The 26,683-nt window shown below is 30.3% G+C and overlaps 2 protein-coding genes across 9 annotated transcripts in view; both read left to right on the top strand.

Annotated features, from left to right (window-relative positions):
• The window catches only part of LOC126895993 (uncharacterized), a 124,060-nt gene extending 100,558 nt beyond the window's left edge, over nt 1-23,502 (top strand). For 2 of the 6 annotated variants that reach the window (XM_050668374.1, XM_050668373.1), the window contains exon 3: nt 2,271-4,560. In XM_050668374.1, the coding sequence (XP_050524331.1) occupies nt 2,271-4,348 (2,078 nt within the window). In that variant the 3' untranslated portion in view covers nt 4,349-4,560. Of the gene's footprint in view, nt 1-2,270; nt 4,561-23,004 lie in introns of those variants that run through there. The other 4 variants (XM_050668375.1, XM_050668379.1, XM_050668378.1 and 1 more) reach the window with 4 other exon arrangements.
• LOC126895998 (uncharacterized) lies at nt 21,732-26,348 on the top strand. Of its 3 annotated transcripts, none has more exons than XM_050668385.1 (2): nt 21,732-22,494; nt 26,106-26,348. In XM_050668385.1, the coding sequence occupies exon 1, from the start codon at nt 22,059-22,061 to the stop codon at nt 22,458-22,460; it is 402 nt and encodes a 133-aa protein (XP_050524342.1). In that variant the 5' UTR covers nt 21,732-22,058; the 3' UTR covers nt 22,461-22,494; nt 26,106-26,348. The 3 variants fall into 3 exon arrangements, with proteins under 3 accessions (XP_050524342.1, XP_050524341.1, XP_050524344.1); XM_050668384.1 differs by lacking the exon at nt 26,106-26,348 and adding an exon at nt 24,685-24,983; XM_050668387.1 differs by lacking the exon at nt 26,106-26,348 and having other exon boundaries at nt 22,044-22,332; nt 22,399-22,475.
• The last annotated feature ends 335 nt before the right edge of the window (nt 26,349-26,683 follow it).

Raw genomic sequence — 26,683 nt, 5'->3', positions numbered from 1 at the left:
TCATGTCTCGTTCAGAGATTCGAACTCGGAACCCCATGATCGGACTGTCACGCGCTATCCATTAGACAATAGTACGACCTTATCCCAATTGAAAAATTAACTCTATTAAAGTTAAACAACAATTTTCAAAGTCGATTTTCTCGACTTAGGGGGGGCATTGGCAACAAATTCGAAATAAAGGTGATTAAATAGTCAATATAGAATAGATCTATATACATTTTATGAAAATCGGTGGGTACCACACCGTGACCTCCCCTTGTCAGCGTAATATTACCCCAACATTCGCATTTGTAAATTTTAGACTTTTGTAGTCTAAATCTTCTCATTAAACCCTCGTACTCATATTCCGAGAGAAACTTTTATTATATCATTTTATCCAATAATCACACATTAACTCAATCATCATACAAAACCACAGGGTAACAATTTTATTTATCTATTTGAGTTACTATATTATATAAATATTTTTTTATGCAATTTTTAAATTATTCAAAACAGTAATTCAGTTATTTTAAGTAATTCAATGTATATGGTAATGGATATAATATATCAATTAGCATATACAGAGTGATTCATTAAGGATAAGACACTCGTTTACTCAGTAACTATTGAAAATTTGATATTTTTGGTAAGGATAATTTTGTTTGATTCAAAAAACATTACAATAATATGTAGTAAAAACATGATATTTTTTATCCCTTCAAGGTTAAAAAACATTAACTTGTGTTTTTTTAAATGAGAACATATATTTTGAATTTAATAAAATGTTTGAGTTTTTAATTAATAGCAAATGGCATATGAATTTTTAATATAATTTTATTCGTTTATTAGATATAAACATTTAAAGTTTCAAAGCTTTGAGTTAATATACATATACAGGGTGTTCAGTAAGTCAGGAAACGGGTTTCTATTGCTCTCATTGTTTGTAATAATGAGAACAATAGATACCCGTTTCCTGACTTACTGAACACCCTGTATAATACACTAGGTATTACAGGTAGATAATTGGTTTTTTATAACATTGCTGTCACAATCACAGATTGTTTATTATCAATTATGATTATCAATAGATATACATTCTGTATTGTCAGTTAGTGTATTTATAAACTCACAACAATTTGCCTTACCACCATTGATAATAACAATGCTGTGTACCTGCTAATATCGATGTCATAAAAAACCAATTAGCTATCTGTATTTGTAATCCCTTGGGTATTATACATGTATATTAACTCAAAAATTTGAAACTTTAAATGTTTATATCTAATAAACAAATAAAGTTATAATAAAAATTCAAATGCCATTTACTGTTAAATTGAAAACTCAAACATTTTATTAAATTTAAAATTTATGTTCTCATTTAAAAAAACACAAGTTAATGTTTTTTAACCTTGAAGGGATAAAAAATATCATGTTTTTACTACAACTACATCATGTTTTGTAGTGTTTTTTGAATCAAACAATATTTTCCTTACCAAAAATTTCAAATTTTCAATAGTTACTGAGTAAACGAGTGCCTTATTCTTAATGAATCACCCTGTATATTGAATTAGTTGTTATATTATAACAGTAATTCAGAAAAATTAAAAAAAAAAAAAATTATTCGTATGTAAATAAGTAATTTGAATATAACTTAAAATACCTTCTTAGGTATAAAAAAAAGTTTACTAAATAATAAATCATAAAAATATATAATATATAAAATGAATAATTACCATAAAGAATTTTATTAAATAATTATTATTTTAAGAAAAATCGAGTGGCTAATTTTAAAAGAATCACTTTGTTTACATCAATTTACAATATTTTGTAATTTCTTCATAAAAATTACAATACTATATTATTAAATATCATTATTATGAATGTATAATACTTATAAATCATTAATCATAAAATCGAGATTATACTAAGCAATAGAAGTTAATTAATAATTTAATAATTCCTTCCAAAAGTTGAATAATACAGTTTTGCATCAAAGCATTTTTCATGAAAGTAAATATAATTACTTTCAAATATTTTCTATACTTGTCCTAACTATGTCACATTTCTACTGTAATGCGACATTACTGTACTGGGTTTTTTTAATAATAACAAATCCATATTTAATATTTAAAGTTAGTAAAAAAAGAGTGTATGAATAAATTATGAAGTATACATAATGATGAAAAATATCATAATTAGAGTTTCACCTAAAATGAATGACTTATAATATTAATATAAATTAAAAATTTTAAAAATGTTAATATTAATAAACAAATGTGTTCATGTAGCGATTCAATATGGATTATCGGATGACATTATAATAAGCTTATTTGAAGAAGGGACGATAAGAATAGCTGTAGAAAATGGAAACTTGGAATTATTAAAGAATGCTCATGAAAATGGAATTGACTGGGATGAAGATACGACTATTGTAGCTGCTGCAAAAGGAAATTTGGAATGTTTAAAATATGCTCATGAAAATAAATGCCCCTGGAATGAAAGAACGACAGAAGCAGCTGCTAAATATGGTAAATTAGAATGTTTAAAATTTGCTCATGAAAATAAATGTCCCTGGGATGAAAGAACGACAGAAGCAGCTGCTAAATATGGTAAATTAGAATGTTTAAAGTATGCTCATGAAAATGGATGCCCATGGAAACAATCAAAAATTACAATAAATGCTGCAAAAAAGGGTTATCTAGAAATTTTAAAATATGCAATAGAAAATGGTTTTTCGATGAATATAGATATAGCTATTGCAGCTGCCTTAAGTGGTAAAATAAATGTATTAAAATATGCACATAAAAATGGATGTCCGTGGGATGAAAGGATAACAGAAGTAGCAGCTTTTTATGGTAAATTAGAATGTTTGAAATATGCTCATGAAAATAAATGTCCGTGGAGTGAAAGAACAACAGAAGCAGCTGCTTCTAATGGTAAATTAGAATGTTTAAAATATGCTCATAAAAATAAATGTCCGTGGAGTGAAAGGACATCAGAAGCAGCTGCCTCTAATGGACAATTAGAATGTTTAAAGTACGTTTATGAAAATAAATGTCCCTGGAATGAAAGTACGACAGAAGCAGCAGCTAAATATGGTAAATTAGAATGTTTAAAGTATGCTCGTGAAAATGGATGTCCATGGAATCAATTAAAAATTACAATAACTGCTGCAAAAAAGGGTAATCTAGAAATTTTAAAATATGCAATAGAAAATGGTTGTTCGTGGAATATAGTTATAACTATTTCAGCTGCCTTTAGTGGTAATATAAACATTTTAAAATATGCACATATAAATGAATGCCCTTGGAATGAATTAACGACAAAAGCGGCTGCTTCTAATGGTAAATTAGAATGTTTAAAGTATGCTCATGAAAATAAATGTCCGTGGAATGAGAGTACAACAGAAGCAGCTGCCTCTAGTGGCCAATTAGAATGTTTAAAATATGCACATGAAAATAATTGTGTATGGGATGTATTCACAACAATAGCTGCTGCCGCTAAAGGACAATTAGAATGTTTAAAGTACGCTCGTGAAAATAAATGTCCGTGGAATGAGAGTACAACAGAAGCAGCTGCCTCTAGTGGTCAATTAGAATGTTTAAAGTATGCTCATGAAAATGAATGTCCGTGGAATGAGAGCACGACAGAAGCAGCTGCCTTTAATAATCAATTAAAATGTTTAAAATATGCTCATGAAAACAGATGTCCTTGGGATGAAAATACTACAAAAGCAGCTGCTACTAAATGTAATTTGGAAATTTTAAAATATGCACACAAGAATGGATGTCTGTGGGATAAGAGTACAACTAGAGCTGCTGCTGCAAGTGGCTGTTTAGACTGTTTGGTATATGTTCATAATGAAGGATGTAATTGGCATGAAGATACTATAGTTGTAGCAGCTGTGCATGGTAATTTAAATTGTTTAAAATATGCCCGTAACCTTGGATATGATTGGGTTGAAGGTACGATGAGAGGGGCTGCAGCAAATAGTCATTTAGAATGCTTAAAGTATGCCCATGAAAATGGGTGTGAGTGGGACGAAGGCACTACAAGGGAAGCTGCTGCTAGTGGTTGTATTGAATGTTTGATATTTGCACATAAAAACGGATATAAATGGGATGAAGGTACAACGAGTGGAGCTGCTGCAAATGGTCATTTAGATTGCCTAAAATATGTTCATGAAAATGGGTGTGAATGGGATGAAGGCACAACAAGACTTGCTGCTGCAAATGGTGAATTTGAATGCTTAAAATATGCCCATGAAAATAGTTGTCCATGGAGTATAAGAACCATTTATGAAGCTACTCGCAATGATTATACTGATATAACCAACTATGCTGCCGAAAATGGTTGTCCTAATTAATTTCCTGATGTAATATCGTTATTTCTATTATATTCATTTACGTCTGCTATGAATAATTTATTTTTAAAATTAATTGACTTGATCTTTGATGTTTGTATGAAATAGTATTGATTTTTTTTTTGTGGTTTATGGATTTTGCTTGTAACGAAACCAAATTCCGCTCATCTGGGGATTTTTAAGCAAATTACTGAATAAAATTTGATTTTCTAATATACTGTGTCATTCACATATTTAGAAAGTCCTTAAAGTTGTTAAACATCGATTATATACAGCAATGCAAATTTTATTAATATGTAAGTATCACACAGTATCTATGCAACTTTTACTCTACCTTCATTATTTCATTTCCTTAATATTAATTATATACTCAACTCTATCATTTAAGAATATATTAAGTGCTTTATAAATGCTTTACAAACTAGCTACAGCCCTTTCCAGTACAATTGTCTTTGTCTTATTTCTGTATTTATTTATTTCTCTAGCCGGCGCGTACTTGAACTACCTCTCTCACACCCTATCCGGGAGATCCTTGACGCTGGCGGTCACAGTGGGGGCATTATAAGTGTTTTGTAGCTGATCCGTATGCGAAGACTCATCAAAGATTTCCAGGCATTCTGGATCTTTATTGTCTGGCGTGCGTGTAAGCTGGAGAGTGGTGAGAGATCATACACTTTCCACAAGAGCCATCACGGCGTTTATTGTGCGTCGGTCAGTTGAAACGGTGCCAAGCACCTTCTCCAAAACCTCAGCCTGCTCATCGGCCATCCGCAGACCGTCCCTCAAGTACACCTCTCATGATGGAAGAGTTAACTAAATATGTCATCCAAAGATCGTCAAGGTTTGCGTGAAGATTTATACTGTCTCTTTTAAATAAATAAAGTGTTAACGTATTAACAAATAATTGAATTAGATATCACTTTTAAATATACCGATGACAACATAGGGTTGCAGCTAGTTTGATCAAAATAAATGAGATAAAAGAATTCTGAATTCTTTATTGAATTCCAGAAAAGAGACAAAAAAAAAAAGAGTGATCTCTCTTAGAAAATCAGTGCCTTTTTATATTATTTTTAATTAACCCTATCATGGGTTGTTGCCGTCAGCGCTTTTAGTGATTTTCAGTTTATTGTATAAAATTTGAACATGACACGGTACCGTGTTTCCCTCAGCCCCACATCACGTTATCAACCTAAATAAAAGTGTATCGGGATCTGAATCATAAGTGCACGGTGGCTTAGTGGTAAGGTTTGTCTATACGACGCCTTGGGTCGCAGGTTCTAATCCCGTACCGTGCCTCTTTTTTCACATGATTTCCGATACACTTTCTATAACCGGCCGTCAATCCCCGGCGGCCGTGTTAAACATAACTTGATAATTATTTTTAAGATAAGATGCATAGTATACAATAATCAATTCAACATGTATGTACATAAAAAATAGCTAGTGTACAAGTGTATATATTATGACAGGTAAATTATTTATAATTATAAATTATTTATAATTAATTATTTAAGAAGAATCGGAAGCTGTAAGAACTTTTATAGAAATGAATGTTGAAAAAATAAGTGTTAGAGGAAGACCAAAAAAGAGATAGAGGGATGTTATTGAATGCGATATGAGAACAGCTGATGTGGGAGATCGTGTCAAGTGGAAGTTTAGGATAAGGGAGACCGACCCCAAGTAGTTGGGATTAAGGCTAGGAAGAAGAAGAAGTTGTTGCTGTTATAGCTGTCTCCGCTGTTGCCACATCAGCTGTATCCGTAGCAGGCACAGCTGCAGTAGCTGTAATAACATGTATTATATGTATTTATCTGATGGACCTATCCCATTACATGACTTTGACATCATTGGAGAGCAACTAGATTTATAAGGTCGATTACTTTACGTATTCATGTCTAGTATAAACTATTAAGACAGAAACAGAATTTGCTCTTTTTGGAGCTAGCGACACAAGAAAAGAATAAACAGATCGCTGTATTAAATAATTTCAAAGTTTCAAATAAATAGCTTGAAAAATATTGAAATAGTCATAACATTTCGTTTATATCAATTTTTTAGAATCAAAGGAAGTTCATGATTGAGAAGACAAATTAAAATTAAATAATATCACCTAAATTTTTAATAACTTTTGAATTACTGGTCCAAAAGTTGTTATAAACTAGTCATTTTCTTAATTAAATTTTTTCCTCTATTATATATTTTTTTATTTTATTTTATTTTTTTTATTTATTTATTTTGTAATATACAAGACACAACATAATCAAACAGAAAAAAAAAACAAATAAATATTGAGTACACCACAGACGGCAATGAGTACAGAATATAAATACAATATATCCAAATAATTAAATAAGTACAGCATATATAGAAGTTTAAATTATTAACATACAAAATTAATAATTAAAATACATCGCTACAAATAGATTTTAACTTGGTTAAATAGTCATTAAAGAAATCAAAATTTTTAATTAAATTGCAACAATGTAGCATTCTATTGACCGGTGAATAATAACTATAATTCTGACGATATGAGTTAACATAAAATAAATTATTAGATTGGAGATGAAAATTAGGAACATTAAAAGGAATTAGACTTAAAATTTCTGGACAATCTACATTATTATTAAGGAGATTATAAATCCAAAAAACATAATTGCATTTTCTCCTGTAAGCAAGGGAAGTTAAACCAAGAGAGATTCGTATTTCATCGATCGACACATTATAATCCCTAGACTTAAAAGAAATGAAGTGTAAAAAACGTCTTTGTATAGATTCTATTCTATTAATTTCACCTATTTTATATGGACACCAAATAATAGATGCATATTCTAAAATTGATCTTACAAAAGAAATGTACAAGGTTTTGATACACAAAATATTATTGAATTCATTACAATTTCTTCTCAAAAAGCCAAGTGTTCGTGAGGCTTTATTGTAAATATAATCTATATGGTTAGAAAAAGATAAATCGCTGGATAATATAACTCCTAAATCTTTAATACTATAAACATTAAGCAAATTACAACCATCAATCGTATACTGATTAATATTTACATTTTTAGAACGAGTAAATGTTATCTGATGACATTTATTTGTATTAATTACTAATCCATTTTTTACACCATAAACTGAATTTATCTAAATCTGATTGTAATTTACCACAATCATCAATTGATTGAATGGACATAAATAACTTAAGATCATCCGCAAAAAGATTTATTATAGTTGATTTGATGAACGGAAGCCATGTTGATTATTAACTAAAATAGGTTGAAATGTATATGCATGCTTAGGTAGTAATAATTTTTCAAATAACTTTGGTAAGACATTAAGCTTAGATATGGGGCGATAATTAGTTACCTCACTTTTATCACCAGATTTAAAAATAGGATATATAAGGCTAAATTTTCAAAGATCTGGAAATTAAATCAGGTCCAGTTGAAGTGCTATTTTTAAGATGAGAAAAACCTTCATAAATATCTGATAAAGATAAATCACACTTGGAAAAATCAATTTTATCACCTTCGTAATTATCCAAAGACAACGGATCAGTATTATGTGCTGAGAATACTGAACCAAAATATTCACCAAAAATATTAGTAATGTCTCTCATATTATCAAAGCGCGAATTTTCGTAANTTCGTAATTATCCAAAGACAACGGATCAGTATTATGTGCTGAGAATACTGAACCAAAATATTCACCAAAAATATTAGCAATGTCTCTCATATTATCAAAGCGCGAATTCTCGTACTTCATTACATTAGGTAGTCGGTTTACATTTTTACAATTCTTTATATACTTCCAAAAGTATTTAGGATTATTTATTAAACTGTTTTGAACTTTATTTAAATAATCAGAATAGCATTGCTTAGATAAAAGTTTACACGTTGCACGGGTAGATGAAAATTCATTATAGATTGACTGTAATCCATATTTTTTAAATTTTTTATGCAAATATTTTTTTTTGTGTATAAATGACTTTAATTCTTTTGAAAACCATAGTGGGAAAGAAGATTTATAAGAGTAGATTTTAGGCACATTAGCATCTAACACTCTAGAGATTATTTCATAAAACTTACTTTATGCTGAGTTAATTTCATTTAAATTATAAAGACAAGACCAATCTACATCATTTAATAAATTAACTAATAAAGGAAAATTAGCATGGTTAAAGTCATAATACCATGTATTATTCTTATATCTTGAATTATAACTATCATAATTGTATACATTACTAATTAATAATGATGGATGATACCTATCGGGAGAAACTAAATTATTATTAGAACGAGATACCAGAGTTGACTTATTATTAACAAAAACTAAATCTAAAGAATTATTAAAGTCGTTTAACACAGTGTTATTTTGATTTTNTTAACACAGTATTATTTTGATATAAATTTAAAAACGAAAATTTGTTAAAGATTATATTAGCACCTGGTAGATTATGACCAGAATATATAAGACCAGTATCATCACATGAAAATTTTACACCGGGTAAATTGTTATCACCAGCTAATATAAAGTGAGTTATTAGTCATAAAGTAACTGGACAAAGGTCTACTGTTTCCACGTGAGCTTCATACAAATTAGGAGGACTAGAAGGGGGAATATAACAAGTTCCTAAAAGAAATTTATGACTATTCCCTACTCTAACTAATACAAAAATTTGTTCGACATTTATAACTGGTATTGATAATATTTCAGCATTAAAGCGTTTGTGTACACAGATAGCTACACCACCACCTCGATTGTGCGTACTAGTACTCATACACCGGTCATATCTAAATACATTATAGTTATCAAAACCTAGTTCAGAATCAGAAATAGAACCATTTAACCAAGTTTCAGTTAACAAAAAATAATCAACATTAATAATTGGAATACTAGTTTTGAGATTGTGAATTTTAGTTCGCAAACCTCTTAAATTTTGATATAAACCAGTGAAAGTTTTTTTCTTATTAACAACATTTTTTTTTTTACTTTTTATAAAACAATTAAAATACGATAAATTATGATTAGACAAAGAATAAAAATCATGAAATTGATCATTATAACTTACAGAATTATAAAAAGGATTAATTAGTTTTTTGGACATATAGTAGTACACCTTTGACAAATTTTATAATCAAATTTGCTTCGCCTGCTAAACGTTTACGGTTAAGTTCATCTTTCAGATTCCTTATATGAATTATTTGATTGTAAGTTAAATCAGCATTGACATAAACTTTTTCCCATTTTTTAATTGCTCGAAGTTTAGATTTATTTTTTAATAGCTTAGAAACGTCAGCTATACAGAGTGATTTTTTTATCATAACCCACTCAATTACTTACAAAATAATAATTTAAAATTTTTTTTTATTACTATCTTTAGTTACACATTATTCTTGAATTATTAACTATGTAATACTTTTTAAGTTCATCCCTTATGCCTGGTAAGGGTGTCAACTTTGTTTTTTTAAATCGTAACACATATTTTTAATTTAATAAAATGTTTGAGTTTTTAATTCAATAGTAAATGGCATTTGAATTTTTAATGAAACTTAATTTGTTTATGAGATATAAACATTTAAAGTTTAAAATTTTTGAGTTAATATATAGATATAATACACAAGGGATTACAAATACAGGTAGCTAATTGATTTTTTATGACATCGATATTAGCAGGTACTGTAATGAATCAAAATAGAAGTTTCGAGACTATTCGAGAAACTTCTAGAATAATCTTTACACAAATAATTATCAATTTTAAATACTTTTCTGACCGACTATTATTTTATTACTTTTTACAAATACATCGTTCATTTGGAGCGATGTTTACATTAATGTCCATCTTTTTAATTACCATAAGCGTATCTGTGGCGCCGAACAGACGGCAAGATTAAATAGTTAAATTTTTAAGAAAAACTAGCCTCCCTTCATTACCTTACCAACTAATTTAATATAAAAGGGCTAGTAAAATTAGCACAGACACTCTCTTTCCTTTTTATCTCTCTCGCATAATCTCACTTTCATTTTCACTTATTATTCCCCCATAATCTTACACTTTCATATTAAAAGTTAATAATGTAAAATTCATGTTACTTTTGTTAATTTTAATTATAACACTTGTATATATATTTGTCAAAATAATTAATACAAGTTATAGAAATAAACTCAGTATGTTGCCCCTCATATCTGTATTTTTATTTATTTAAATTAACTTAAAATATCGACGTGAACATCACAATTCACCATCTATCTACGAATCCATTTGGACATCAAGGTAAGTGTAGTCTTAAGACATGCACTATATTCATGTAATATTAAGAAATAGGACAGAGTGGATAAGAGATAGGATTAAGATGATATGAATGAATCTAACACAATCCAAATAACTTATAATCCCTTTCCTACTACCTCTATCTCATCGCCCACCTTATCCTTATTTTATTTTTTTATTTTTATTACAAAGTGGCGACCAACTCGTGGCTTTGAATCTACTTCCCAAATACCGAGATCATTACAATATTTTTCTTCAATGTTCCTAATTTTTGTAATATAATATACATTACAAATGTCAGATTTAACGAAACAAAATCTTATATCGATAGTAAAATATATGTTCGGCAAAGTAACTTTTCAAATAAAAAACAGAACAATTTCAATTCATCATCATTTAATGATATATCTAGCAGATATACTTTGGGTTTCTACTCTTTGCCTTAACATAAACGTACAAAATACTTATTCAAAAATTTATAAACACCTTTATAGATAATCGCACAATCTTTCCTATTACAGAAAGTATTATTTTAACCCATCTCACATTAATACTAGATTATTTATTTAAACATTCATCATATCAAATTTCACAAATTTTATTTAAAGACGAAAATATTTCATGCGTAAATCCTAAAACAGTTAAAAAATAATTTTATTCCCAATAATTTACTTAATACAAAATTTTATATAACTTTTATTTTTATTACTATCATTTTTTTTTTTTAACAATACTTAATTAGAAAACTGTGTCTTATTAATTCTAATTTAATTTATTACAAAAATACATTCATATATTTATTTGTATTAATTAATGTAATAAATGGAAGTAACCTCTACTGATTCAGATAAAATTGTTCAATACACTCAAAATTTAGCTTTGTGGATAAAAAAAGCCCCATATAATTCAATAGTAGAAGAATTAACTTTTGTTTTCGGAGTCTACATGTAGACTTTTTCAAAAGCCGACTTGACTTTTCTACTAGATTTATTTTTTAAAGGTACAGCCCAAGCATATTTTGTATAAACATCGATTATCGTTAAAATAAATGTAAAATTTTTATTTTTTGTAGCGTATTTTTTTATATCTACTAAATCTGCTTGCCACAAGTCATATTTGCTGTACGATTCAATTCTTCTTCTAGGAAATATTTTTCTAGCTGGCTTATGTAATTCATTTGCTACTTCACTCATGATATTACACCTAGTTCTCGTAACTCTTCTTCTATTGGCAGTATTTCGTTACCTACACCTATATTTCCAGCACTTCTTAAAGCGTGTAAAAGTTCTAATCGAACTATGAGTTCATTAGGATCGTTCCAATATACGTATTCTTTAGGTCTTTTGTTTAAAATTTTGTAGGTTAACACACCACTACCTGTTTTCGGAGGAAACAAGTTACTAATGATGTATTTATATTTATAGCCTACATTACTTTTCAATTTTCCAACTCGACCTAAATGAGCATCAGTGTAAAGTAGTAAAGTTTTATAATCCGATAGATCTATTTTATTGAATGATCCGACTGCAGGTTTACTTTTAAATAACAATTGATAAAGCCCATAACTTAGTGGTCGTGGTGCTAATGACCCAACTTTAATAGTTGAAAAATCATCGGTTATTTTAACCGTAGTATTGCCCATGATAAAATCATTGTCTTTCACATACTTTAAACCGTAAACCGGGTCCATTTCTAACAACCATTTTGAAACATGTTCTCGCTCCATTTCGCTGGAAAATGAGCGTTTAGGCTTATCGATATTTGCCGTCTTTAATTCATCCTGAGATGTAGAAGGTTCATATTTTATTGAACTTTGTATCTTTATTTCCTCTTTATGAGATGTAGAGGGTTCGCTAGAGCTCTGTATCATATCATTTTCTTCGGATATAATTGGATCAGTTTTTACTCTAGAACGAGATTTGTCCAAGTGACGAAACAATGACTTTGTATTCTTTTGCTTCTCTTCCATTTCAACACGATTTTGATTAGCTATTTCTTGAAGAGGTGTCACCAGCGGTAACATATGTGTACGTACAAAATTTTCCGATTTCTCAACATTTCTATGAATTAACTGTATTTTATTTTTTATGTTTTGTTTAGAGCGTATGATTTCTTTCAACACTTTATCCGACATCTTGATATTAACTAAAAATATAGCAGTATGAGTCGTCTTTTTATACTCGCGTCATTTTTATGAATATATCAAGCCCACATCGATATCGACCATTGTTGAGGTCATCATCTTTCACTATAGTAATGAAACTATATCGTCCTTTATTCCAAAATTGTGATTACATTACTTTGAATTCATTAAAACTCATATCACTGGAACAATGCTCTTCATAAACGTGTTTAAGATTTGTTTCATCTTGTTTATACAGTATAATCAGTATGTGTTATCTATTATCAGTTGTTTTGGAATTCTAGAATACGTCTGTGTTAGGTAAAAACTATCAACACTATTGTGTCACCCTCGGCAAAAATAAGATGTCATAAGAATTTGTTTTTCACAAATTACATCATCGAATACAAACACAGAGTTTGCTTCTAATTTTTCGGGTGGAGGCACGTCTTCACTGCTGGTGAACATAGATAATTTTACCACATTATCCATAATCTCACCTAATAATTTATATTTATGCTAATGGGAGGTTTTCGAGTTAACATATAGGTGCTCGAACCGCAAACCATTTTCCTCCGTTAATAATTTAAACATAACATTTGTTTTACCACATTTTGATGGTACACATATCATGCATCTTATTGTGTTGGGTAATAATCGTCTATGTTTAGACTCGATAGGATCTGTAAGATACGCGACATTATCGACTGATAGAGTATGTTTCTGTTTCTCAAAAAACATTATTAGCGCACGTTATTACTTGTCAAACGAATGAATATAAATGAAAAACTCAAAAAACCTTTACCTTGTTAATTCAATAATTAATCGATTGCCCATCGAAATGCATGTTCCGGGTTATCGGTATTGTGAACCAGGCACAAAACTAATAAAAGACTAGCACATGGTGATCTTGGAATAAATAAACTCGATGCAGCGTGTCGTGAACATGATATTGCGTACGCAAGATTAAATGATTTATCGGAACGGCATTTGGCTGATTACGAGTAGGAAAAACGTGCTTGGAACCGCGTAAAAGCGAACGATAGTTCATTTGGAGAAAAGGCTGTTGCGTATGCTGTTACAAATACCATGAAAGCTAAAAGAAAGATTAGAATGGGTTTTGATGGTGTACTACGAGTTGGACGTAATGCTATGCGTAATTCAAAAGATATTAACAGTGCGGCAAACTTGGCATTAGCGGCAGCTCGTGTTGATGTAAAGGGGAAATAAAAATTTAAAACACCTCGCACTATCAAAGTACCTAAATTTGGTGGTATGCTGCCACTCATTCCTATTTTTGCTGGACTTTCAGCTTTAGGATCGTTGGCTGGTGGAGTATCGAGTATTGTAAGAGCTGCACACGAAGTCAGAAAAAACATTAATTCGAATAAACCAGTGAAAATCGGTAATGCATTATACTTGCATCCATATGCTGGGAAAAAGAAGGGTGGTGGATTCTATTTGAAACATCAAAAGAACTAGCATTGACACTACCCAAGCGATGTGATTTAGCGATTTAGATATTATAAAATATGCTGAGTCATTCGGAATCAGTCATCTCCGTGGTGTCTTTTCGAGAGATAAGTTGCCTGTCACGCCCAAAATATACTAGAGTGCAATTGTTAATTTGGAAATTGACCGTAGAAAAGGAACGTATTGGATAGCGTTTTTAAAGAAAAGCAAGGACGTGGTGTATTTTGAATCTTTTGGAAATTTACCTCCTCCACTGAAACTTGAAAAATATTTCACCGGATTGCGCGTGAAATACAATTATAATCAGAAACAAAAATATAACACAAACGTTTGTGGTCAGCTGTGTTTAAAATTTTTAAAATCACAATGCTCAAATCACAGACCCTTACGCTGCATGACACAACGTCAGAAGTCACATAAAGTTTTTTTCCACCGATAGAATTCACTGGAGCACCAGAGGTTGCGTTGTTGGGATTTTACGGATGTAATTCAATATCAAATATTGAAAAATCAAACAATACATTCACTTTGATAAATACAAATAACGAGCTTCTTGAAAATAATATAGTAATTAATAAGTGCCTGAAGGCACTTATGAACTTGAAGACATTAGTAAATATCTAGAAGAACGTCTTCGGTCGTATAAAATCTCATTCATGTTAAAGACTAATAAAAACACTTTAAAATAAGAATTAAAGTGTAGCCGACAGATAGATTTTAGCGTTAAAAATATTATAAGTGGTATTTTAGGCTTTCATCGAAAAATAATCGACGCAAATAAAATACATTATCGGATCAAGTTGCTAACATAAATAATTTAACTAGTATAAAAATAAATTGTAACGTTGCTTATGGCGCATTTGACAACGGAATTCCTAGTCATACGGTTCACGAGTTTAATCCAGGAGAGGCAGCTGGTTACCGTATTGTTTAAAATCCTAAAAATTTGATATACTATCCATTAATATCCAATCAACTGTACTGTATAACTGTGAAAATAACAGATCAAGACGATAAAGAAATTAACTTTAGAGGTTAGCATATTACCATACGTCTACATATACGAGATGGTTTTTCGATTCAATAAAACAAGAGTAATATTAAAAAAGCAATCATTAAACAAAGACTAGTTGAAGATATACGACGTGAAAACCTTGACATTCTTTTTGCTTTGGGATATACAATTAACAATGGACGATATTTTAGAAGTAATGGAAACACCGTACAATGAAGACCGCATAGTGAAATTGGATTATTTTTCCTATCAACCGTTTTCGGTNCTTTTTTTTTTTTTTTTTTAACGACCTGCATTATTGTGAGCTGCCTTGGAACTGCCGTGTGGCATTACTTCAGGGCGGCCCACGCTGTCTTAATAATTCACACCACCACGTTGCGAATCAGCCCGAAATTAATCAAGAGCTAATTCGCAACGTGGTGTGGCCCCCTCCCGTTAACCGGATCCCGCAGTGGGAACCGTTAGGAAGGGTTGGCAAAATAACTCACAAACAAAGACACAAAAACAAAAACCTAAGGCACCGGCCTAAACCAGCGCCTCAGGTCCTCCTGTGCCGGGCGGCGTGGCTGCCTCTGTCTCAGGCGTTCCGCTTCCTCCTTCTTTAATAAGACGGATTCGGCGAAGGCCTGGACGAGCTTCCACGCCTCCCAACTCCTCAACATCAGGTCCACCACAGACCCGACTTGGAACGTGGACCCTATTCGAGACTCCAAAGAGCCCCGCTCCTGGGCCCACGCCTCGCACCGGAAGAGGGTGTGCAGAGCATTATCAGCCTCTCCTGGGCGATCCGAACAGTGGTCGCACGTCGCGCGGCTGCTTTATGAATACGGTGTAAGTACTCGTTAAAGCAGCCGTGGCCGGACATCACTTGGGTGAGACGATAAGTCATCTCACCGTGAGTCCTGTCCACCCACCTGTTTTCAGTTAGTGCACTATCGAATAATGATGAGATACGAATATGTATTCAACAGCAAGATGTTTACACCCTTCCATGTGATTCCTATCTCTTGATAGATGGAAAACTCACGGGAGTTCCTGCCGGCTCGGATGTACAATTGGTTAACAATTGGCTAGCTCACTGCTTCACTGAAATAAGATATTTAATGAACTCAATAGAAATAAATAGATCGCGTATGCCTGGGATAATGTCTACAATAAAAGGATACGTCTCGTTTTCACCGAATGATCATACATGGTTTGAAAATGCTGGCTGGAGTGTTGTAACTGCAAATTCGAGTATGAAATTTGAAGTATGCATACCTCTAAGGTTATTATTAGGATTTGCTAAGGATCATAAAAAAAGTCATCGTTAATTATCGTCAAGACTAAATATTGCAACGGAGTGATTTAAACTGTATTTACTAAACAAATAAAAATTTATCGAGTTGTAAAATTAATTTGAACAAAGTTGTATGGAAAGTTCTTCACGTAAGTGTGTAGGATGCCATGCGATTAAATATGCTCAAAATCCTGGAAACCTCAACACTGCTTCAAATAGCATTTCGAAGTTAGGGTCTATATGAAAATCCCGGCCTACCAAATAGTAAAAAACAAGACCGTGAAAACTTCATCGCAGACTTAGAGCCCGAGATTTGTTATTGTAGCATTTCAAGTGGATAGAAAAAATAAAATAAACAAAGATAGTAGTAGATTTGACCATTGTTCGTTATCATCTCTAAATGTGTACATGAAATCGTACCCCTATGACAACTTGCGAATGGACTTTCCGAATGATAAGTATGCTGTACCATATCACATGTACATCCCATTTCAAGAGGCGTTCTATGAAAAGGACATTGTCTCTGACTATTCGAGGCAAAACGAAAAATTAAACAATGCGCCAGTAGATATTAGATTAGAATTTGAATCTGATGAAAATTTTCCGACCAACACTACAGCATATTGCTTAATTGTACACAAAAAAATGTTTGAATATAATCCTATGACTAATGAAGTTCATAAAATATTATAATTTGTTATTTTCAAAAAATAATGCAAACAATTTTATTTATAAAATACTATAGGCCAGTCAACGAAGGAGTAATTTTGGCGAATGGCGGAAAAAATTCCCAACGAAATTTTTTTTTTTTTTAAAGTTGAATTAAGATATGTATAATGACATACTAAAAGTCCTCATCGATTGGACTTGAGCTTTTTTTTTACAGCCTCGCAAAAGCTCAAAAATATGAGCTTTTTTCATTTTCTCAAAAAATATTTAACTTACAAAAAAAAGTTTTTTTTTAAACGTTCTGCTTGTTTAATTGTCTTACCAGCAACATCATTCGCCTTCCACTTACATCAATCATTCATCATCATCGGTGTCGATAAGTAGTAGATAATCATAATGTTTTTGTCTTAATTTTAAGCTTATTATTTGTTCTTTAGTTGCATTAGCATTAAGTATCCCCTTAAGTATCATTAAGTATATAGATTAAATCTGACAGTGATTAAAATCACTATTATAAAAAACGCTTCAGAGCAAATATGTAGATAGTATTTAAAAAAAATGGTAGATTATAAAAAAAGCAACATGATGAATGTGTTAAAACTTTCATGGATTGTCTTGTTGCTTGAAGTGCTTGAGGATATATCCATGTTTACAGTTGAGTTCGAAACGTCAGAACTCAACTGTAAACATGGATATATCCTCAAGCACTTCAAGCAAAAAGCAACATGATCTTCTATTTCCTTATTTATATCCTAATTACAAGTTTTATGATTTATAAGTGTATAAATAAGAATAAATATTTATTATAACAATTAAATATAGCCTGAAATTGATATTTAATAATTTAGTGTTGTAATTTTTACGAAGAAATGATGAATTTATCGTATGAAAATTGCATCTATTGTGGTTCTTTAAACATTCTTTTATACACAATCAAAATTATTTGTTATATTTTAAATAAAATTACTTTAATTTTCGAAAATTCAGTGCTAAATTATAATATAAAATATACTTTACAGCCGACTGTGACGGTCTGTAAACGGACAACATAATAAAACGATGAATAAAATATTGTACAATTTACAAATTACACAATATACAAGCGCGAACCATAATCGGTTGTGCGTAAACAAATAAAATAAAAAACCTTCTTAGTAATATTGATAACCTCTTAGCTTCGCATCTAAGCTAATATAATTCATAACAAATTGTATGATATATTACAATATTATAATGATATATTTTATATTAAGACAAAACATTATTAAACTATTATTAAAGTTCTTAATATTATAGGAACTCGTTCCTTAGAAACATTTGTAATATAACTTTAAATAACAAACTAAATTATGTTTCAATATACAGAATAATAGATTTTTAATTAGATTCATTTTCTCAGAAACTAAAATATTTGCTTATAGAAAATTTATTTGACTAAAAATACTTAAATAATGTGGTCAAAAAATTTTTATCGAGTTACGTTAGTAAAAGATATAATAACAATAATTGTCAATAAATACCCAGCACAGTGGGGTTTAGGTTTTACACCAAAAAAATTGTCTTATTTCATCCCTTTTTAAAATGATATATCAGTTTTAAATAAAAAAATTATTTTTATTATCTAGCCCCCCTTCACCCTCCGCCAATATGAAGGGTGGGCATGGTATAGTGGTGGGGAGGGTTGAAATAGTGTAAGTCAATAACTTAATATTAACGCTACAGGGGTGTCCGACAACAATTCCTACATAGGAAGGGGGTAATGAATCTTGACATAAATTAACTTGTAATGGGTGGGGATGAAACAAGACGTAAACTAATTTGCCGCACATCTATAGATTGTATATAATAAATAATTTCTAAAAATTTTAACATTGCCTACCAGACACTTAGGTAAGCATATTTCAAACATCAAAGATGTCGCCGTACAGTAATAATCATTGTCGTATATATTTTATGAGAAAAATGATATCGTCCATCGTTTTTTCACACCTACACTTTTTATTATTTAAACTATCCGCTTTTGATTTATGTACTAAATAAATGAAATATAATAGATAAGGTACTAAAGTAAATAATACATTCCTTTAGAATAGCAAAATATATATTCAAGTAATTATTAGTAGGTCAGTCAACAAAGGAAAAATAGCGGAAAAAATAGCGGAAAAAATAGCGGAAAAAATTCCCAACGAAATTTTTTTTTTTTTTAAAGTTGAATTAAGATATGTTTAATGACATACTAAAAGTCCTCATCGATTGGACTTGAGCTTTTTTTTTACAGCCTCGCAAAAGTTCAAAAATATGAGCTTTTTTCATTTTCTCAAAAAATATTTAACTTACAAAAAAAAGTTTCGTACAAAAGTTGTTTAAAAGACAATTTTAGACAAAAAAGGTATCTTATATTTTTAAACAAATATTTTTCGAGTTACATTACATTTAATATGAGTACTAAAATTTATTTTCCAATTTTTTCATTTTACGGTTACTTTTTATCATGTATACTTACATTAGACACAATGTTATAAATGCATATGTGTGTATGTGTGAGTTTATTTATTTATAGTATCATTTAAGTGTAGTATATATTAGGATACAAACGATTGAGTAGGTAATTGATTTGACGCTATATTGTTGAAACTCAACTAAACGCTAAATTGTACATTCCCAAACAACAATTATATTATGTCAATTGCCACCGGAATTTCTGCTAAACTTTTTCTTTTTCTTTGCCTTAATCCCAACTACTTGGGGTCGGCCACCCTTATCCTAAGCTTCCACTTGACACGATCTCCCACATCTTCTACGCTCACATCAGCTGTCCTCAAATCGCATTCAATAGCATCCTTCCATCTTTTTTTTGTTCTTCCTCTATCTCTTCTTCCTTCAACATTCATTTCTATAACTGTTCTTACAGCTTCCGATTCTTCTCTCCTCATAGCATGACTAAACAATCTAAGTCTATTTTCTGTCATCTTATCCACGATTGACGCAACACCTTTACTTCCTCTTATATGCTCGTTCCTTATCCTATCTTCTCTAGTCACTCCACTCATCCAACTAAGCATTTTCATCTCTGCTACACTCATTCTCTGCTCTACTTTCTTATATATAACAAACGCGTTATGGATGGCGGCGAAAAACGCAAAAATCACAAAAGCGGATCAATAGCAACTCGATGTCGTACAACGATCGCGTACGTAATCATCCAACGTAATGAGTCTCTCTCACAAACGGTGGTGGTAGTGCGAGTGGCGTTATCACTCATAACAAAAAAATGTAAGAAAACGCCATCTCGTAATGCGTATGCAACGTAATGTTTCCAAACAAAATTTTATTACATTAGTTTTAGTGTGTTCAAATGAATTTTTTATAATTTTATGTATTATGCAATTAATGTAATTATTATATATTTTACTTGAGTGTTCGATGCATCTATTACGTAATTTTTTTTGTATTCGTGACATCGGCCGAACTGGCTTCCTGTTTCTGAGCCCTTCGGGGCTGGTAATGTATAATTTTTTTTAGAATTTGTTGTTTTTAGTGCACATATGTTTTTATGGCACATATGCACAAGTTGCGATTTTTTTTTTATTTTATCATGTTTAGGTATTTTATACAAAATTTTAAATACCCCACGGTACCTCACCGTTCCAAGACCGCCTCCCCATTTTATTTATTATTTAGTAATTTATATGGTTATGAATATTCTATGGCAATGTGTTATGAATAGTAGTACGTTTTTTAACCAGTGGTGTCCCAGTGCCTTGCAAGTAATGACGAAACTACAAACAAATAGTTTGTCAGCTTGAGGTATACGATCGGCTAGAATTAGTGGTATACCATGATTGACGCTAGTCGATCGAACAGAGGCGTTTATTATATTTCTCTCATAAAAGTTATAGGTGTAATTTTTTTCTTTTCATTATTCCCTATAATAGGTAGACGAGTTTTTTGACCGTTCGGTTTATTACCTCGTGTTAACTTTATTTGTTTGTTTATTTAATAAAGTCCCCTTAATTGAACTTAACTATCATTTTATTTTTCTTGCGTGTTCCAACTTTAATAGACTGGTGCATTTTGTATTTTTTTTTTCCTTTCAAAAATGAATTTCCCCTAGATACGGGCAATAGCCTTGTCTAAGATCACCCCAAATCATCATGGTTAATAAAAATATTTTCTTTTTGTGTCGACTCCTAATACTTAGAGTTTTATTTTAATTAATTAAAATAATTAAATTATTTTCATAGTTTCATTTTCTTTTTTTCTTTAAAATCCTATTCCAGTCTGACTTTATGTCTCGCTGAATAGGTTGGCGATTCAGTTCATTTATTTTGAATTAGGTGCCATGAAAGGTACATTTTCCGTTGTGGCCAGAAAGTTATACATTAATATATTTTTAACCTTTTAAATAATAAAACATGTAATTGGGATTATATTAGGCAATAGGAAATAATTAATAATTGTTCGCGCTCGTTATCATGCTATTAAGAGATAACAATAATAATGATGATCGCCGACTAATGTAATAGACAGTTATGTTCGATCTACGTACGCGCACGGCATATAAGTAAAACTATAATAAAAATGATACAGTCCACTATTTTAATATTTGCATTTAAGATTCTTTTATTTATTTATTATACGTATTGAACCAGTTCGCAACAATAACATTTAATAAATACATAATTTAATATAATTAACTATGGACCGTTTTCACTGTGAGAGCACACTCTTGGGTTTTTTTAATAGTAATAAATCCATATAAAATATTTATAATTAGTCAAAAAAGTAGGCGTGATTAAAGTATACATAATGATAAATATTATCATAATTAGAGTTTTACCTAAAATAAATTACTTATAATATTAATATAAATTAAAAATTTTAATAATGATAATATTAATAAACAAATGTGTTCATGTAGCGATTCGATATGGATTATCTAATGAAATTATAATAAGCTTATTTGAAAAAGGGACGATAAGAAAAGCTGTTGAAAATGGAAACTTGGAATTATTAAAGAATGCTCATGAAAATGGAATTGACTGGGATGAAGATACGACTATTGTAGCTGCTGCAAAAGGATATTTGGAATGTTTAAAATATGCTCATGAAAATAAATGTCCCTGGAATGAAAGAACGACAGAAGCAGCTGCTGAATATGGTAAATTAGAATGTTTAAAATATGCCCATGAAAATAGATGTGATTGGAATTTAATCACAACAATAGCTGCTGCTGCTAATGGCCATCTAAAATGTTTAATGTATGCTCATGAAAATCGATGCCCTTGAAATTAATTCACGACAAGAGCGGCTTCTTCTAATGGTAAGTTAGAATGTTTGAAATATGCTCATGAAAATGGGTGTCCGTGGGATAAAAATACAACAAAAGCAGCTGCCTCTAGTGGCCAATTAGAATGTTTAAAGTATGCTCATGAAAATGAATGTCCGTGGAATGAGAGCACGACAGAAGCAGCTGCCTTTAATAGTCAATTAAAATGTTTAAAATATGCTCATGAAAACAGATGTCCTTGGGATGAAAATGCTACAAAAGCAGCTGCTACTACNGAAAACAGATGTCCTTGGGATGAAAATGCTACAAAAGCAGCTGCTACTACATGTAATTTGGAAATTTTAAAATATGCACACAAGAATGGATGTCTGTGGGATAAGAGTACAACTAGAGCTGCTGCTGCAAGTGGCTGTTTAGACTGTTTGGTATATGTTCATAATGAAGGATGTAATTGGCATGAAGATACTATAGTTGTAGCAGCTGTGCATGGTAATTTAAATTGTTTAAAATATGCCCGTAACCTTGGATATGATTGGGTTGAAGGTACGATGAGAGGGGCTGCAGCAAATGGTCATTTAGACTGCTTAATGTATGCCCATGAAAATGGGTGTGAGTGGGACGAAGGCACTACAAGGGAAGCTGCTGCTAGTGGTTGTATTGAATGTTTGATATTTGTACATAAAAACGGATGTAAATGGGATGAAGGTACAACGAGTGGAGCTGCTGCAAATGGTCATTTAGATTGCCTAATATATGTAAATATAAATGGGTGTGAATGGGATGAAGGCACAACAAGACTTGCTGCTGTAAATGATCAAATTAATTGCTTAATATATGCTCATGATAATTATTGTCCATGAAGTAATGAAACCATTAATAAAGCTACTCGAAATGATTATACTGATATAATCAACTATGCTACCGCAAATGGTTGCCCTAATTAATTTTTTGTTGTAATATTGTTATTTATTTAAGTTGGCTACTATTACATTATTTTTAATTAAATTAACTTGAGCTTTAAAGCATATATGAGATTATATTGATTTTATTGATGGGATTTTTGACATTTTAATTTTTTAAGAAATAATATTTTTTGAAATATTTCCAAACTCTATTATACCATATCAATATTTTTTCGTTTCTATTTAGAAATAGTAATATTGTAATGTTTGATCACATTACAAAAACCTAATGCATACAATTACCATTATGTATTTTAATTACATGTGGTGTGGGCAGTGGTTAAATCAATCGCCACTTTATTATTGATGTAAGCTGTGCTCTTTACTGTTTGTTTTTAAATGTGTGACCGTATGGGAACTTTAACAGTAATAAACACTTTGCAACTTACTGACCCTCTTATCCATTATACAGTTGTGTCATGTAGACATCAGGTGTGAAAATCCTGTCAAAACAAAAATGTTGGAATAAAGGTTAAGGAAATAATAATGATGATTTCAATTACAGATTAAGAAATTATTCAAATATAATTTTATTTAAATAATATTAAAACATATTTATTCGAATAAAATGTATTGTTATTAAAATATATTTGGTTTAAATATCATCATCATTGTTATTATTAGAATTTACTATTTTCACGCGTTTTTCCAAATCAATTAGAATATATTTTCAATTGAATAATTATGTCGGAAATAAATTGGAATGATTTTTTATTTGAATTAATATTTATTCGAATAATTATCTTGATAAATATTTCCTTACTACTATTATAAGTTTAGATAACCCATGATGAACAAAACATTTTTTCTTGTTTGCTCGGTAGTTGTAAAAAATACATTTTGAGTAAATCATTGGTAAATAAATACTGCATTATTAAAAGTATAATAAAAAGTATGCTTTTTAAAGTCAGACTACTCCAGATGTTACTGGTTATTTTCTAAGCGTACCTGCAAGTCTGTGATAAATAATTGATAAATAGAAGAACACATAAAAAGTCAGAGTACCACAGAGTTCATTGAAAAATTTCAAAGATCACCTATTTTTCTTTGATATATAGGTAGATATTTTTGTTTTCCCATTTACTATTTATCACAGACTAGTAGACATGCTTGGGAAAAAACACGTTAAATCTGGAGTAGTAAGACTTTTAAAAAGCATACTTTTTATTATATTTTTAATATTGCAGTATATATTTACTAGTGGTGGGAAATATGGAATAGTAACTATTCGATAGTAGTCTTTTTCTTCTTCTTCTTCTAGAAATTGGGATGCAATTTGCTGTTTCATCGATCATATTCTGTCCACAAGAGAGAAAAAAGAGATGCAGCGTCAACGTGACCACAACATAACCTAAGTTTAAGAATTTATTGTAGTCTGAAAAGCATTGTATGGTTGTACATCCATTGTATGTTTAACCTGTGAGAATACGTGCATGGGAGATTTGCCCACCGCGATCCATACGTTTTATGTAATTTTCAAATGCTAAATAAACGGAACTCGGCCACTGAGGGGTAGGATTGCCGAAAGGCAAAGTTCCCCCTCAGTGGTCACGGAGCGCACATGCCAAAAAAAAAAAAAAAAAGTTCTTATTTCGAAATAAATTGTTTAATCTCCTCTTATACACATAAAACTTTAAAAAAGTTTTTCTTATTAATAACAAGGTATTAATTATTGATATTATAAGTTATTACGTTTGCTAGATTGATTTTTATAAACAACACTAAGAAATTACAAAACGCAATGGGGCTTATATGGTCTGGTGATATAAAATACGATATCGTCTTATTATTTTTATCGGATGCTACTCCCTATCAGGTACTTTTTTTAAAAATTTATATACAAAAAAGATTCACGCCACTTGTTGTGCCCACGGACTGTACAGAAATGGCGAAGAAATTCGTAGAAAATTTGGTACAGTTGATGAATTAATATTAAATATGTTAAAAATATTTCGTAAATCTCCCCATCTGGCATTGAATTATGTAAATTGAAGTTTATAGGTAAAAAATTGCTCCTTGAACTAATTATTACTCGTTGGGGGTCTTGGATAGAGGCTGCAATTTAATAATGCGAAAATTTCAAAGAAATTCGTCACGTTGTAACTAATTTTTTTTACACTTTTCAAAGTAATGAAAATAAAAATTACTCTCTGATTTCACGCTATATGTTTATCAATTTTCTTAGTAGTTTAATTCCGATTCAATCCAAATTGTCGATATTTTGATGAAAGTTTTTATAAGAAGAGTAAAACCTAAATGCAAATACTTTATAATCTCAAAATGCATATTTTGAATTACAGCCTTATTCGTCGCGCATATCAATATGTTAACTTTTGTGATACTGTCCAAGTCGATTTCTTTTTGGCAGCTTACTACGTAACCGATTTCTTTAAAATTTTAAATTGGAGTCTCTATCCAAGACCTCCAATGAGTAATAATTGGTTCGGGGAGCAATTTTATACCTGAAACTTTCAATTTAAATAATTCAATACCAGATGGTATTAAATATTGCTGCACATAGCAATTGGTATAAAAAATTAGTTTAGAAACCAATTTGGCTTATATTAAAAGTAGTTTTGAAATTCATACCAAAGCCATTATAGAACTAAAAAAAAAGATGTTTTGCTATGTCATTCATTAGAAAGGGTTCAAAATGTACAAGACTAGTTTTCTATGTTATAGATAATCACGGGAAACCAATTATTACCAAACTAAATAAAGTTTTTGAAAAAATATAAAAAATACTCGATGATGACGATGGCATAACTACTTGTATTATACTTGTACTTGTATTGTAATGACTTCAGTGATTTTCTCGAAGACTATTCCATTGGAGATATAGTTTACTAAAAAATTACATCGATTGATGTCAACTGACATTCTCAGCTTGTTAAACGGTACTGTCAAACAATAGGCGATCACTTATATTTGTAAACCTCAGAAAACAGTTCTTAATTGAAATAATGAAAGTAAGAAAAATTTTCAAGTAAATACATTTTTTTGATAAAACAAATTAAATCTTTTTCATCTATTATTTAAAAATATTTAAATCTTTTTTTTTTTTTCAAAAAATCTATAACCTCAAGAAAATCAGGAAACCTATTTTAGGTCTTGTTTTTTAATAAAAAATATAATTTGATTTAATTTTACTTTTAATTGAACTCATTTAATTTAACATAATTCTGTTTTTCTTTTTTTTTAATGAATAAATTGTAGTTTTAGAAAATCTAAATCTAGTATTTATTGTTAATAATTACTAG

The sequence above is a fragment of the Daktulosphaira vitifoliae genome, unplaced genomic scaffold (assembly GCF_025091365.1).
Source record: "Daktulosphaira vitifoliae isolate Bord-2020 unplaced genomic scaffold, ASM2509136v1 Scaffold_1, whole genome shotgun sequence".
NCBI classification, from domain to species: Eukaryota; Metazoa; Arthropoda; class Insecta; order Hemiptera; family Phylloxeridae; genus Daktulosphaira; species Daktulosphaira vitifoliae.
The sequence above is the reverse complement of the archived record's forward strand: the minus strand, read 5'-3'. Positions and strand labels throughout refer to the sequence as shown.

Excerpts from the sequence above, each read along its gene's own strand:
- LOC126895998 (XM_050668385.1), top strand. The coding sequence starts at position 22,059 with ATGATAATATTAATAAACAAATGTGTTCATGTAGCGATTCGATATGGA.